Below are 14,324 nucleotides of genomic sequence, written 5' to 3' on the forward strand. Positions count from 1 at the left end.
AGTCCCCAACAGTTAATCTCCCAAAATGTAAACCTACAATCTTCAAGCTGTAAAGACATTCAATATTTTTTTAAAGATGTCAACACATGGATTTAGGCAGCACTTGACAGGCTGAGGCAGGACTGCTGTGAGTTCCAGAATGGCCTGAGAAACAAACTTGAATGTTGAAACTTTTTTGAATGTTGAAGAAAGAAACTTTGATTGTTGGGTCAAAAGTTTTGTGGGTGGGTTGGTGTCCCCATCACTCTACCTGGGTTCCTGCCTCCCCAGGTTCCATAGCACCTTGACTGGCCTCAGTGAGAGAGAAAGCACATAGCCTTGCAGAGACTTTAAGTGCCAGAGTCAGGGGATACCCAGGGGAACACCTACCTGCTCAGAAAAGAAGGGGGCAGGGGTGACCAGGAGAAGAGCAGTGGTGTGAGGGATGTAAAGTGACTAACTAAAACAAACAAACACACACAATGGCTGCATTCCCTGGCATCTCCAGACAGCCTTGGTTATACTGGGCCTGGAGAGATTGTGCAGTGGTTAAGAGCACTTGTTCATGCACAAAACACAGGTTCAATTTCCAGCACCCATCTGGCTCACAATCATCCATAACTCCAGTTCCAGGGGATCCAACATCTTATGGACTCCAGGGCCCTGTATGCATGTGGTACACAGTCATATGTGCACACAAAATATCCAAAGTAATAAAATACTTTAAAAAGAAAAACAAAATATCAGCATATCTTTATGGCGGTTTTGTAATTTCCAATAAAGTCAGTTCCACAACACCAAAATAATCAGCATACTTATGCCATTAATTGCAATATCAATTGAGACCAGGGAAGAGGGCCACCACAATTCAAATTACTTAATGTAGGGAAAAATCAGCCCTGGAAAAGTGGCTCTGAAACCACTGGTATGCAGTGCAAGAGTGTTAATTCTCACACAGGACTTATTAAGCATTTATATAGCAGTTACACTGGCCAAGTGCTTCATAACAATTTTACTGGCTGTTTCTAGTCCAAAACAACCCATAGAGAACTTTACAGAAGAGGAACCTAGGCCCAGAGAGGAACCAAAGAAAACCAAATTTACCCCGGAGGAAATAGCACCATCCACTTACATGCCGGGCCTCCTAATCACATTTATCTGCAGTAGGAATGTTGAAAAATTAGTAACTGTGGTAAGAGTCAAGGAAACTGAGCACTGACTTCCAACAAAATGTTAAGACAAGATTGTGTGTTCACTTTTAAGTACTGGGGCCAACTACAAGACTACATTATGCAGGCACAACTGTAAGGAAGTAAGATTCTCCTGAATGACAGACTTAAAAGGGCTAACCATAAGCAACCCCACCCCCGCCCCTGATTTTATAATGGTTATCAAAGGGGTCTTGAAATAATAAGCAGGTAGGCCCGTTACAAAAATCAAACACTACAGCCCAGCGAGAAGCACCGAGTGCGAGGAGGAAGTTGTAGAAGCTGTAAAAGTCAGCACGCTCAGTCAGGCTACCTTTCGAAAGATAATGGTTCTAACCAGAACTTGTGGTTTAACCAGTGCCTATCTCAGCAGCAGCAATGGATGACATCCAACCCTTAGCAAGACAAAAACTTAAGCCGTCCTTAGCGGGGAAGGGAAGTTCCTTCCCTGCCCCCATTTAAACCCACCTCTTTTTCTTTGATCTGTGTGCTACATCTTAATGAGAAAAAAACTATAAGCTCACCCAGACCGCAGTCATCCCGGACGCCTCCTGACACCAAGTCCCTCACCCAGGGCGACTCCTAGCCGGCAGATCCCACACACATCCCTCAGGCCCACCTCCCGGGGCCCACTCGGGGACCCACATCCCCAAGCTCCGCACCCCCATCGCACTTCCGCCCGGGTGGCGCGGTGACCAGCCCTCCCCCCAGCCCCCACCCCATCTTTGTCTGGCTCCCCCACACCCCAACGCTTGCAACTGCCAACGGCAGCCCTCCCTCTCCCCCCACCGCCCACGCCCACCCGGCGCCGCGCGCGCCCGCCCGCTCGCAGGCCGCTCACCTTGTCCATGAGCTTCCAGCACTTCTCCACCATCTTCTTGTCCACCGTGCAGGGAGGGTGCGGGCTGAGGTGGTGGTGGTGGTGGTGGTGCGGCTGGAAGGCGTCCTTCATGAGCCCGATCAGGCCGCCCGCTCCCGAGCCCCCAGAGCCGCCGCCGCCGGCGCCCGAGCTCTTCTTCACGTTGCCGGCCATGGCCAGGCAGAGGGTCGGGAGCCCGCTCGGCCGCGAGCGAGGAATGGAGCGGGGCGAGAAGGAGGGGCCTCTCCGGCAGCCACCGCCGGCGCTCGCAGCTGAGGGAGGCAGAGGGAGGCGCCCGCCCTGTGGCGCGCCCCTGCGCGGGCGCGAGAGCGAGCGAGCGAGCGAGCGCGGCCGGCGCCACGCGGGGGCGCGCGCCGGAGGCCCGCAAGCGCGGAACGCCGCCGCGAGCCCCCCAACTCGCACACGAGCTCGCGAGCACCCGCGTGCGCAACGCCTCCCGGAAAGCCTCCACCAAGTTTCCGAGCCCACTGCTCCCGCCCCGAGCCTCGGGGACGGGGCGAGGCCTCCCGGGGCGGAGCCCAAAGGGAACTCAGTGCCTGCGCCCTCTGCTGGAGAAAGCGAGAAATGGAAGGAAAGAGGTGGGGTCCAAGGTAGAACCTGCGCACTAGGCAGAAAAGAAGCCTGGCCGTCCATGTTCTTTATGGCCTGGGCTTCTTGCCTCCGGGAGTGAGTCATGGCTGTGCTGGGATTAAGACCGGTAGAGTTGGAAAGAGTCCTTCTGGATGTGGATGTTGAGCGAGTTATCTGTCTCATATTGTGGAATGATGGAGAAAGAAAGCCAAAGTTCGTTCTCGACCTCTAAATGTTTTTATTTTTGTGGTGTTTGGAACTGAACCTACGACCTCACATCCTAGACAAGTCCTTCACCTTGAGCTATATCCCTCCTCCACCATCTTGTTTCACCATGTAGCCCTGGCCTCCGTGGAACTTAGACCAGGGTGGCTGTGTAGACTAGGGTGGCTTTACAGAGATTCACATGAGTCTACCTCCCGAGTGCTGGGATTAAAACTCTTGTTGGTATTTATTACCGGCAAAGGTGCTGCAGCTTTTTGCACACTGATTAAGTCCCAGAAAGGTTTAAGGTTAGGGACACTCGCGTCTCAAGCACTTCTAACAGACCTTTTAAAACAAGTAACTTCCTTTTGATCTTTTTCTTTCTGAAGAGTAATTCCTTTTCTGGGAACAGACTATGCACTTTAAAGATATTGCTCTACTGCTCAGTGGAAAGCGCTGGCAGCACGAAGCCCCGCCCACAGATGCTGTGAGCACTAGCTGCTTGCACAGAGGGAACAGAAATTCAGCTCCGCAACACCTTCACTTCCCTAATCTTCAGACTTCATTAGAAGAACTTTGAAAATAGGAACTTCTTTTCCAAAGAATAAAGTACTGTCTTGGTTTGCTAATTTTTTTTTTTTTTAGCTCCAAAGCCCTTTGGTGACATTAAGTATGCAGTTCTGCCACCAAGCCTTTGGCTGGTAGGTTGTTGAGCAGTACTTGAAGAAAGAAAACTGTGCACGCCAAGCAGTGGTGGCACATGCCTTTAATCCCAGCACTTGGGAGGCAGAGGCAGGCAGATCTCTGAGTTCGAGGCCAGCCTGGTCTACAGAGTGAGTTCCAGGACAGCCAGGGCTAAAAAGAGAAACCCTGTCAAAAAAGAAAGAAAGAAAACTGTCTCTGAATTCCAGAGCTATTCAGTCCCACAACTTTGGGTTCCAAATCAACCATCTTTATCTAAGCCATTTTTGAACCTTTATCATTTCATGTCAATAGACTGCCCTTTTATTGGTTTATTTTTTTTTTGTTTTTGTTGGTGGTGTTCGGGGGTTGTTGTTTTGAAACAGGGTCTCTCTCTCTCTCTATGTAGTCCTGGCTGTCCTGGAACTCTTTATGTAGAACAGGCTGACCTTAAAATCACAAAGATGCTCCTGCCTCTGTCTCCTGAGTGCTGGGATCATAGGCATGTACCACTATGCCCAGCCTTTTATCATTTTCTACCTAGAAAAAAAAATACAAGAATCTACCAAAGAAAAATCTAGGCAGCACTCTAAAATTATCATCAAAACTTTGTAAGGCCTGGCCGAGTGCACACCTTTAATCCCAGCACTTGAGAGGCAGAGGCAGACGGATTTCTGAGTTCAAGGCCAGTCTGGTCTACAGAGTGAGTTCCAGGACAGCCAGGGCTACAGAGAGAAACCCTGTCTCGAAAAAACAAAAAAAAAAAAAAAACTTTGTAAGGCCTGTGCCCCTCCCTAGTTGCAGGCCTTCCTTCTGACTCTCCTGGACTATTGAAACCCTCCTCACTGACACGGTCACGCATCCTGTCACCATTCCTAAAGTGTAGCCTGACAGAAACACACAATCCAAACTTTTAAACTCTCCCCACTTTTGCATCTGTAATAAAATTAATAGTCACAATCTTACTTGGTTTTGCATACTACTCCAGGATACTAGGTCCAATGCTGGATAACTTACCAAGTCACACAGCACAACAGCAGGCTTTTCTTCACCATCGCTGACTGGGTTCCCTCTGCCTGGAGTGTGCTTGTAAGATCCACATCATTCTTCAAACATCAGTTCCGGGGAGGGGAAGTTCGAGTCTTTAATCCTAGCCCTCAGGAGGCAGAGGCAGGTGGATTTCTGAGTTCGAGGCCAGCCTGGTCTATAGAGTGAGCTCCAGGACAGCCAGGGCTCCAAAGAGACCTCATCTCAAAGTTAAACATTAAAATAAGAAAGATGCCCATCTTGCTTTATCTGCAGTAAAGTCTGCATGCGTAGCACGGAATTCTGTAGCACACACTTTGTTTCTGCTGCAGCAGGCCTTGCCTCTTTCTCTTTTTGATTGGTTTGGTTTGGTTACTACAGGAAAACACTGAGGGTTTTACTGAGCACCAGCACTGAATCATTAGGAGGAGGCAGTTTTTGAAATCTCAGCAAAACTCTGCTTTAAACGGTAACTGTAACTGTTAAGTGCTCATCAGAATTTACTATATACACAGTATCACCAAGAGTTGCATCTCATCCCAATGTCATTTCTATCCCAGAACCCTTACTGCTGGCTCGTCCGGAGTCTGCCGTTTCTCTCCTAGCCACGAGAGGATTTGCAGAAACTTGAACGCCCATCAGGATGCTTAGGCATTGACTCCTGTGTCAGTTTCCTTCGAGAAGCACAACTGCTATCACAAGGAACAAAAGACAGTGACCCAATCACTGAAAGCCTGTCCCATCCCCCAGGCAGGGGTCAGCAGGGCCATCCATATCTGCAGAGAGCAGTACCCACACCCTGACCTCTCCATACCTCTAACTTTCCGTCTGTCCATCAGAGAAGTGGCCAAAGGCCCAGCAGGTCTTTTCCCCAGAGGGAAGCAAAGAGAGGAACTGAAAACCACACTATGTTTTATTTATTTTTTTAATAGCTCAGAATCTAGCCTAGAGAAGATGTGCACAGTTTTCTTTTTTCTTTTTTTTTTTCTTTTATTTATTTATTTATTTATTTATTTATTTTTATTTTTCGAGACAGGGTTTCTCTGTGTAGCTCTGGCTGTTGTGGAACTCACTCTGTAGACCAGGCTGGCCTCAAACTCAGATATCCACCTGCCTCTGCCTCCCAAGTGTTGGGATTAAAAATGTGCGCACAGTTTTCTATTTCCAGAAATCTGAAAGCCACATACCTCTAGGCCTTCGCAAAGCTGTGTTTCCTGCCGAGGACACACACACACACACACACACACACACACACACACCACCTGCTTCCACTAACCTCACCAGACCAATCCCTCCCATTCAGCAAGCCCTCCAAGCTTAGCAATTGCCCTTCTTGACCCTTCCAGGCATCAGCAATAGGCGGGCCCTCCACTTTGTGATGGTAGCTCCCTGGCCCTGGATTACGGTAGCCTTTGCTGCCCTCCTATTTTCTTCCAGAAGACTGGACCCTTTGCAGACATAATGATAGCAAAAGCCTCAGGCTAGGGCCAGGGCTTAGTGCCTCACACTTCTTTGCTGAACCCATGCCAGTCTTGCAAAAGTTAAAAAGCAAGATGCATGGGCCACATTGAAACAGACTTTCTCCCATGTAAGTTAATGATAATTCTTTCTGTACAGTCAGAGACACCTACAGCCAGAAAAATGTTTATCATCCATCGTCCTAAGCAACTGCTGTTTTCCTTTTTCCTTTCTTCCCCCTCTTTTTTTCTTTTGGAGACAGGTCTCAGTGTGTTTCCCATGCTGACATTAAATATCTGGTTCAAAGCATCCTCCTACCAGAGCCTTTCAACCGGCTGGGACTGTACAACTATGTCACTCTGCTCACAGTTCCTGTAGGCCAGTGCATCTCAGCCTGTGGTCACCTAAGCGGTCCACAGGGACCACCTAAGCCATTGGAAAACACAGGTGTTTATATTATAATTCATAACAATAGCAAAGTTACAGTTATAAAGCAACAATAAAAGTAATTTTATGGTTGGGGGTCATGAGGAACTGTGTTAAAGAGCCACAGCATTAGCAAGGTTAAGAACTAGCGCTGTAGGCCAAAGTCACTGGTGTCTTTGAGCAAGCCACATTTCTTTTAATCTATGAATAATCAATCTCAGATTTGAATAAAAGTGAATGATTGTCCCTCCTATACATCTCCTCAGTACTCTTGTCTAGATCAGGATGTGGTACACACCTTTAATTCCAGCCCTAAAGAAACAGCTAGAGGTCCCGATCTATGAGTTCCAGGTCAGTCAGACCTACACAGTAAGACCCTTTCTCAAAAGACAAGCAAACAGAAGCCCTCCTGGATAGATCTTATTCAAAGGAGGACAGGGAGCCAACAAGACGGCCTAGTTGGTAAAGGTGCGTGCTGCCAGACTCAATGACCTGGGTTCAATCCCCAAGATCCTCATGCATGAAGGCGAGAACCAACTCCCTTAAGTTGTCCTCTGACCTGTAATGTGCCCTATACTTGGGTCTATGCATGAACACACACTAAATGGAATACAGATTTTTAAGATTTAATTTTAACAGTCTGAATGTGTGTGTGCACTTGAATTGGTCTTCTCCAAGTGCAGCACATACCCTTAACTATTGACCAATCTCTCCAGCTGCACTCCTCCCAAAAGAATTTAACAGAGAAAGCAAGGTCTGCTGAAGTGATCTTTCCTATCATTGTTTCTAAACTGAAGTCAATCAAAAGAGAAGGGAGTGTCGGCCTTTTTCTCACAGTTTTTATTTGGTTTGTTTTCTAAAGAGGGGCTGAATTGCTGAACACAGCACCATCCCTCTTCTGGGTTCCGTTGGGACCAGTTCATCACGTGACACACGGCCCCCTTTTTTTTTACTCTCCTTCACCTTGACCTCAAACCACATCCTGATCCTGCACCTGAGAGGTGACTGAACACATTTATAAAATAGTCTCCTAAAACATGAGGTATTGCTTGTGTTGTGTCATCCTCAGTGTGTCCTCCCAAGCACCATCGTGAATGACAGCAATTCAGGGAAAGAAGTCCGTGGGAAGGAAAGGGCAGGAACTCCCACAGCATTCTAGGGAAGGGACTGGAGATTCTGAAGGGAAAATAAATGAAAACATGGTGAAAAATGAGATTTCTCCACATCCAGGACCTGTGCACAGGACCACTAGCCCTACGTTACAGGGGCTGTAAACGTCACAAAGACAAGTAGGACTCTTTGCTCTAAAAAATGTCCAGAGTGCTGGGCAGTGGTGGTGCATGCCTTTAATCCCAGCACTTGGGAGGCAGAGGAGGGTGGATTTCTGAGTTTGAGGCCAGCCTGGTCTACAGAGTGAGTTCCAGGACAGCCAGGGCTACACAGAGAAATCCTGTCTCAAAAAAAAAAAAAAAAGAAAAAAGAAATGTGGCTCAGCAGTTAAAAGTGAGTACTGCCCATCCAGAGGACTCCAGTATGCTTCATGCTTCCCAGCACCACACTGATGGGCCGCTCACAACTACCCTTAACTCCAACTCCGAGGGGCTCCCATGCTCTCTGTAGCCCTCCCTCCACCAACACTGTGCTCACAAACCCACACATATAGAACATAATTAAAGATTAAAATTAAGGGCTGGAGAGATGGCTCAGCAGTTAAGAGCACTGACTGCCCTTCCAAAGGTCCTGAGTTCAAATCCCAGCAACCACATGGTGGCTCACAACCATCCGTAATGAGATCTGATGCCCTCTTCTGGTGTGTCTGAAGACAGCTACAGTGTAATTACATATAATAAATAAATAAATAAATAAATACTTTTTAAAAATTAAATTCTTTTCTACAGTATCTAAAGTATGATGGAGTTAAGTAAACAGGCATTGACCTTCTGCTTGCTCTGTTCAGGTGAGAGATTTTATAGTCCCACATCTTGTGTCTGTCTCGGCAGATTTGCTTCTGATAATATGCAGCTGACCAACATTTTCAGGGACTAGTGTAGTAAGTCCGGCCTGCTGGCGGACCCTCACTACTGTTGGGTCCTCTCGGACGGAGAATAATTGAATACCTGAAAACACAAGCGGGTAAGAGAGAAAGCAAGGACACGGACGCCAGGTAGCTGTATCAAGAGAGGTGTGTGTCTATTTACTGGAAAACTCAGTTTAAATAACCAGAGGCAACCCGATACCAAGCCATTTAACATCAACACGAGACCGGAGGAAAAGGTTTTTTTTAGCTTTCGACTCTTGAGGCAAAAGGGGGCAAGAGCCCACAACTAGAATAGAGAGACATGCCTACAAAGGATCTGTTGGTTCCATAATCCACAGGGAGGAAGGCTTGTTTAAATTCTATGTATGATGACATTATGGTGCCCAGAGAAGGCACCGGTCCAGATGGATCTCTCCCAGCTGGAGGGAGGGCAATAGCAAGCTACCCATCATGCTCTCTGCCAACAATCAAAATTTAATTATACATACGATACTAAAAAGCACCCCGTAAAGGCTATCTACCCCAATATTGCCGAAGAAATTACTAAACTGCAAAATTTACGAGATGCAGGTCAAGCAAGTCCACTAGAGGGAGCCCTGACCAACTTTATACTGCAAGGTGCCTGGGGGCTGCTAAACACCTGTCTGCAGATTAAACCTTATAAAGAAATAGGGGGAGAAAAAAGCAAGACTGACTGGAGAGGGAAAAAAAAAAAAAGTCCTGTAAACACATCACTGAAGTCTGGGGATTTCAGGAGCTACAAAACTTACATACCAATAAATTCAAGCTGAGCAAAATTAAGTAGCTGAATTCATGATTCTGCCTAATTTGTGCTTCTCTCTGTGAGTCAGCATCCTGAAGTCCATGGCTCCACCTCTCCTCTTAAGTGGAAAATTTTCAACTATCTGTGTCAGAACACATTTCCCTCACACACCATAGTAGCCTTTTTGAAACCAACCTTTTCCCTCACACACCATAGTAGCCTTTTTGAAACCAACCTTCCGTTTTAACGTAAATAACATCATTGTGTTCACAAGACCTCTGGATATAAAGTAGCTGCGATGGCTACTATCCCTGCCTTTCCTCTATGTCTGTAAAACACTGTTCTCCCAGACTGTACATTTCTACATTCCTAGCCTGGAGAGTCTCCAGACCACAGGCAGTGCCTGTGCAGACATGAATAATAACTATTCAGTTCCAAAGCCGCCTCTTTAGGGCTAGGATATGGAGGTAAAAAGAGAAGCTTCCCTTCGTGTGAGCTGATTTAGCTCACCCACCTGCCTGAGTTTCCCAGTTGCCTAGACAACGTGCAGTCTCCAGAAACCCAACGTCCCAGCCCAGTTCTTGGTCCCACCTCTTGAGGAAGTTTTACACCCTGGATTGGCTCCCAGGACCCAGGCTCCTCCCTAGGCTCAATCTGCTTGGGTCTCTCTTTACCCTCCCCTGTGGCGTGTCACTCCCCAGGAAGACACCATACACACACACACACACACACACACACACACACACACACACACACACACACACGCAAAAGTCTTGCAGGTAGGTAAGAAGGGGGAGAATACACATGTTGGAGAGAGAAGGGAGGGACCAGGTCCAGAAGTTTCTCTAAGAGGCTGACTGCTGATCCCAGCCCACCCTAAGGGTCCCAGAGACTCCAGAAACTCCCAACTCAGTCTAAGGATCAGGAAAGCATGTCTGTATGCTAACCTACAAAGAAGGTCTTCCCTTCGTCAGGACAGCAAGATGCCACCTAAAACCAAAGGAAAGGGAAGAAAAGCCGGGGCACGGAAGAAGAAAAAGAACTCAAGTCCTGGTGAGTTACAATGCCCCTGTGTGAAGGGGCAATGAAGGTCCATGCCCCTGTGTGTCCATGTCCCCAGTCCACCCAGAGGTCCTCCAGCCCCCTGGGCAAGAAGATGGAGTGGGTTTGTTTTGGTTTTGTCTTTTGTTCTTAAGACACAGGGTCACTATGGAACCCAGGCAAGCCTCAAACGTATCCTCCTAGTCTTTCTAGTGCTGGGATTGCCCGGTGCTCACAATGCCTAGCACTAGGCATTGCCACCACAGTTGGCTAAAATGAAGCTTTCTTGCCCTCCTCTTCAGAGCCTTGAGTCCAGATTCAGCCAAGCTGGGGAACCGGAGAATGCCTCTCTCCCCCTGGAGCTCCATCTAGCCCTTTGCCTTCTTCCTATTTTTCACCCTTCTTTTTGAGCACCCACCAAGTACAAGGCGGTGACGACTCAGCTGTGAATTGGTCAGATTTTGCCATTGGGTGTCCCTCACCCAGTGATCTTCCTCCATCCTGCAAGAAGTGTAGGAGGAAGACGGGGTAGGGGCTAGATGGCCTGAAACTCTGTGGTCTTGCCACAACAGGTGTGGAGGCTGAGGCCAAGCACAGGCTGGTGCTGCTAGAGAAAGAGCTGCTTCAGGACCGATTAGGTAAGGAGTGCGGAGCCTCAGGAGACAGCAGCAATGGCAGGTCCTAGTCAGGGGTATCACTGCTGTGACGAAACACCACGACCAAAGCAACTTGGGGAGGAGATGTTTTGTCTGGCTTGTGCTTCCAAAACACTGTTTATTATTGAAGTTAGGAGAAGAACTCCAAATAGGACAGAAGCCTGGAGACAGGAACTGATACAGAAGCCATGGAGTGGTACTGCTAATTGTCTTGCTCCCCATGGCTTCCTCAGCCTGCTTTGTTATAGAACCCAGGACCATCAGCCAAAGGGTAGCACCACCCATAATGGGCTGGGCTCACTAATTAAGAAAATGCCCTGTAGGCTTACCTATAGCCAGATCTTAGGGAGGCATTTTCTTTCTTTTTCTTTTTTTTTTTTAGATTTATTATTATACATGAGTATACTGTAACTGTCTTCAGACATACCAGAAGAGGGTGTCAGATCTCATTAGGAGTGGTTGTGAGCCACCATGTGGTTGCTGGGATTTGAACTCAGGACCTTCAGAAGAGCAGTCTGTGCTCTTACCCCTTGAGCCACCATCTCTCCAGCCCTCTTTCGTTTTCTTTTTCTTTTCTTTTTTTTTTAATCTTCTTTAAAAAAAAGAAAGAAAAAAAAAGAGGCCAGGCAGTGGTGGTGCACTTGGGAGGCAAAGGCAGGCAAATTTCTGAGTTCAAGGCCAGCCTGGTCTACAGAGTGAGTTCCAGGACAGCCAGGACTACACAGAGAAACCCTGTTTCAAAAAAACAAAACAAAACAAAAAAAAAGATTTATTTATTTATTTTATTTATTTTATGTATGTAAGTACACTGTCCCTGTCTTCAGGGCACCCTACGACAGATGGTTATATGCCACTATGTGATTGCTGGGAATTGAACTCAGGACCTCTGGAAGAGCAGTCAGTGCCCTTAAAGGCTGACCCATCTCTTCAGCCTGAGGCATTTTCTCAGTTGAGGCTCCCTCCTCTCTGACAACTCTAGCTTGTGTCAAGTTGACAGAACTATCCATTCAGCCATGGCACATGGGGCATTTCTGGGTTCTTGGGGAAGTGGAAGTTTGAACTATGTCCAGGGCTATTTCTCTGTTGGCAAAGATTGTGAGGAAGGGCTAGGCAGTGAATATTGATGAAGAAGCTGTTCTCCCCCTGACTCTGGGAAGGCAATCATAAGCCCGTTCATGATAGGTTAGTAATCTACCATGAAGCTAACCTGCAGCTCGGGGAAGCCACTGGTTTTTAGTAGCCAGACATGGAGAAGACTATTGACTCTGGAGGAATGAAAACTTTATGGGTTTCAAGGGGGTTGGGGGAGAGACACTGAATAAGAGGTTAACACTGCCAAATTCCCGAAGAGAAGCATAGTTCAAGGCTATGGTGATTGATTCTATGGGATCCTCAGCCAGGCCTGAGCATGGCTCTGTGGCTATTCACAGCTCTACAGAAGGAAGAGGCTCACCGAGCCAAGGCTTCCGAAGACAGGCTGAAGCAGAGGTTACAAGGGCTGGAAGCTGAACTGGAAAGAACCCAAAGGGAAGGGAAGGCCGTATATGTGGGTATGTTTGATCAGGTGGGCAGGAGGACAATCAGGAGGGTCCGGGAATTCGAGGAAGGGAAATGAAGAGAGATTCCAACTGCCATACCTAGTCTCTACCTTCCCTGCATATAGGCAGGGTCCTGAGAACCAAAGATAGATCCCTTGTATGAATGTGGATTACCACATTCTAGAGTGTCTAATGCTCCATGCTGGGTGTTTGCATGACACAAAATGTAGTGACAGTCCTTATCTTTTTCATCTTTGGGAGTAAGTAGGAGGAAAGGCCAGAATCTCACCTAAACAGATATGGAGAAGAGGCTCTTCTTTCCTACCCCCCATATTTTCAAGGTCTCCCAAGTTTCTTAGTTTTGTTTCTCCACCGAGACTTTCCCCACGTGTAACTTTATTTCCTTTCTTTATGTCTCCATCCTGCTGCCTATTGCTCCTACCTCAGAGATGAGCCGCCAGCGTCGAGCCCTGCAAGAGGAGCTGGGGACCAGAAGCAAGCTGCTGGAGGAGGAAGTGAGAGGTCTAAGGGAGCAGCTAGGTAGCTCCCCACCCCATCCTTGCCCCTTCTTTCCCAGGTTCAGTAGCAAGGCCCAACATGGATGAGTGGACTTAGAAGGCTCTCCTTAAGATGTCTATAGTCTGTTGGCTGAGTTTTAACTAGGGTCACTGTCACCCTAGCTCTCCTCTGAACAAAGAGTTCAGTGCCACAAACCTCTCTGTCAGAGCTGGAGTTGGTTTCTCTGAGAGTTGGCTCAGCAGTTAACAGCTCTTAACCAAAAAAAAAAAAAAAAAAAAAAAAAAAAAAAAAAGCAAGCCAGGCGTGCTAGTGCACGTCTTTAATCCCAGCACTTGGGAGGCAGAGGCAGGCGGATTTCTGAGTTCGACGCCAGCCTGGTCTACAGAGTGGGTTCCAGGACAGCTAAGGCTACACAGAGAAACCCTGTCTCGAAAAAAACAAAACAAAAAAACAAACAAATAAAAACAGTTAACAGCTCTTGTTCTTACAAAGAACCAGAAATCAATTCCCAGCACCCACGTGGTGGTGTAGTTCACAACCATCCTGTAACTCCAGCCAGAGGGATCTAAGCAAAGCACTCATACACATAAAATAACAAAATAAATAAATCTAAAAAAGAAGAAAGTTCAAAAAAAAGCCTCTAAGACAGAGGTAAAGAGAAGGTAAGTGCCACTCCATTTCTCCCATTAATCTCCCCAAGTCTAGCAGTTAACCCCTTCACTACCTTGTCTGTCCTAAGCAAAACATATTCCTTATTATTCTAGCCAACTTTTACAACCAAACTACAGAGAATATTAGACTTAATTTACTTCAGTATCCTCAAAGCCAAATACCTGGTAGAAAGCCTTAAATTTCTACTTGCTAAATCAATGAATAAACCAACCAGATAAGAAAACAGAGGTCAGAAGATGGCATCAGATCCATGGAGCTGGAGTTATGGATGGTTCGGAGCTACCATGTGGGTGGTATGAGTGAAATCCGGGGAGTCCTGGGAAAGAGCAGCAGCCAGTGCTCTTAGCTGCTGAGTCACTGCTCCAGCCGCACCCCACACACACACATACCCCTCTCCCAAATCTTTTTTGTTCCTAAAAAGCCCAAGGTGGCCTTGAACTCACAGTGATCCTCCAGCCTCACTGGAGTTGTTGGATTTTAGGTGTGAACCATCACATCCTATTTCAAAGTTTTCTTATCCTAAAATATCTTTGGTTTGATTATAAATATTCATGAGCTACTTTATACAGGCCAGGGACTCCATCTCTGGCCTTGGCCTTCTTTCAAATTAAAAGTCAACATTTATTGAGCCCCTTCTTTTTCTTTCTTTTTTTTTTTTTTTTTTT

The 14,324-nt window shown here is 47.0% G+C and overlaps 2 protein-coding genes across 13 annotated transcripts in view; one reads left to right on the plus strand and one right to left on the minus strand.

The window, feature by feature from the left end:
• Cbl (Cbl proto-oncogene) overlaps nt 1-2,424 on the minus strand; it is an 87,314-nt gene extending 84,890 nt beyond the window's left edge. Inside the window, exon 1 of one of the 4 annotated variants that reach the window (XM_031345569.1) lies at nt 2,029-2,424. In XM_031345569.1, the coding sequence (XP_031201429.1) occupies nt 2,029-2,220 (192 nt within the window). In that variant the 5' untranslated portion in view covers nt 2,221-2,424. Of the gene's footprint in view, nt 1-1,711; nt 1,932-2,028 lie in introns of those variants that run through there. The other 3 variants (XM_031345570.1, XM_031345568.1, XM_031345571.1) reach the window with 3 other exon arrangements.
• Ccdc153 (coiled-coil domain containing 153) overlaps nt 2,398-14,324 on the plus strand; it is a 14,065-nt gene continuing 2,138 nt past the window's right edge. Inside the window, exons 1-6 of one of the 9 annotated variants that reach the window (XM_031345578.1) lie at nt 2,400-2,645; nt 8,331-8,389; nt 10,208-10,286; nt 10,847-10,912; nt 12,361-12,480; nt 12,916-13,008. In XM_031345578.1, coding sequence (XP_031201438.1) covers nt 10,217-10,286; nt 10,847-10,912; nt 12,361-12,480; nt 12,916-13,008 — 349 coding nt within the window. In that variant the 5' untranslated portion in view covers nt 2,400-2,645; nt 8,331-8,389; nt 10,208-10,216. Of the gene's footprint in view, nt 2,646-6,329; nt 6,454-8,330; nt 8,390-9,976; nt 10,013-10,207; nt 10,287-10,846; nt 10,913-12,360; nt 12,481-12,915; nt 13,009-14,324 lie in introns of those variants that run through there. The other 8 variants (XM_031345579.1, XM_031345574.1, XM_031345576.1 and 5 more) reach the window with 8 other exon arrangements.

The sequence above is a fragment of the Mastomys coucha genome, unplaced genomic scaffold (assembly GCF_008632895.1).
Source record: "Mastomys coucha isolate ucsf_1 unplaced genomic scaffold, UCSF_Mcou_1 pScaffold23, whole genome shotgun sequence".
In the NCBI taxonomy this organism is placed as follows: Eukaryota; Metazoa; Chordata; class Mammalia; order Rodentia; family Muridae; genus Mastomys; species Mastomys coucha.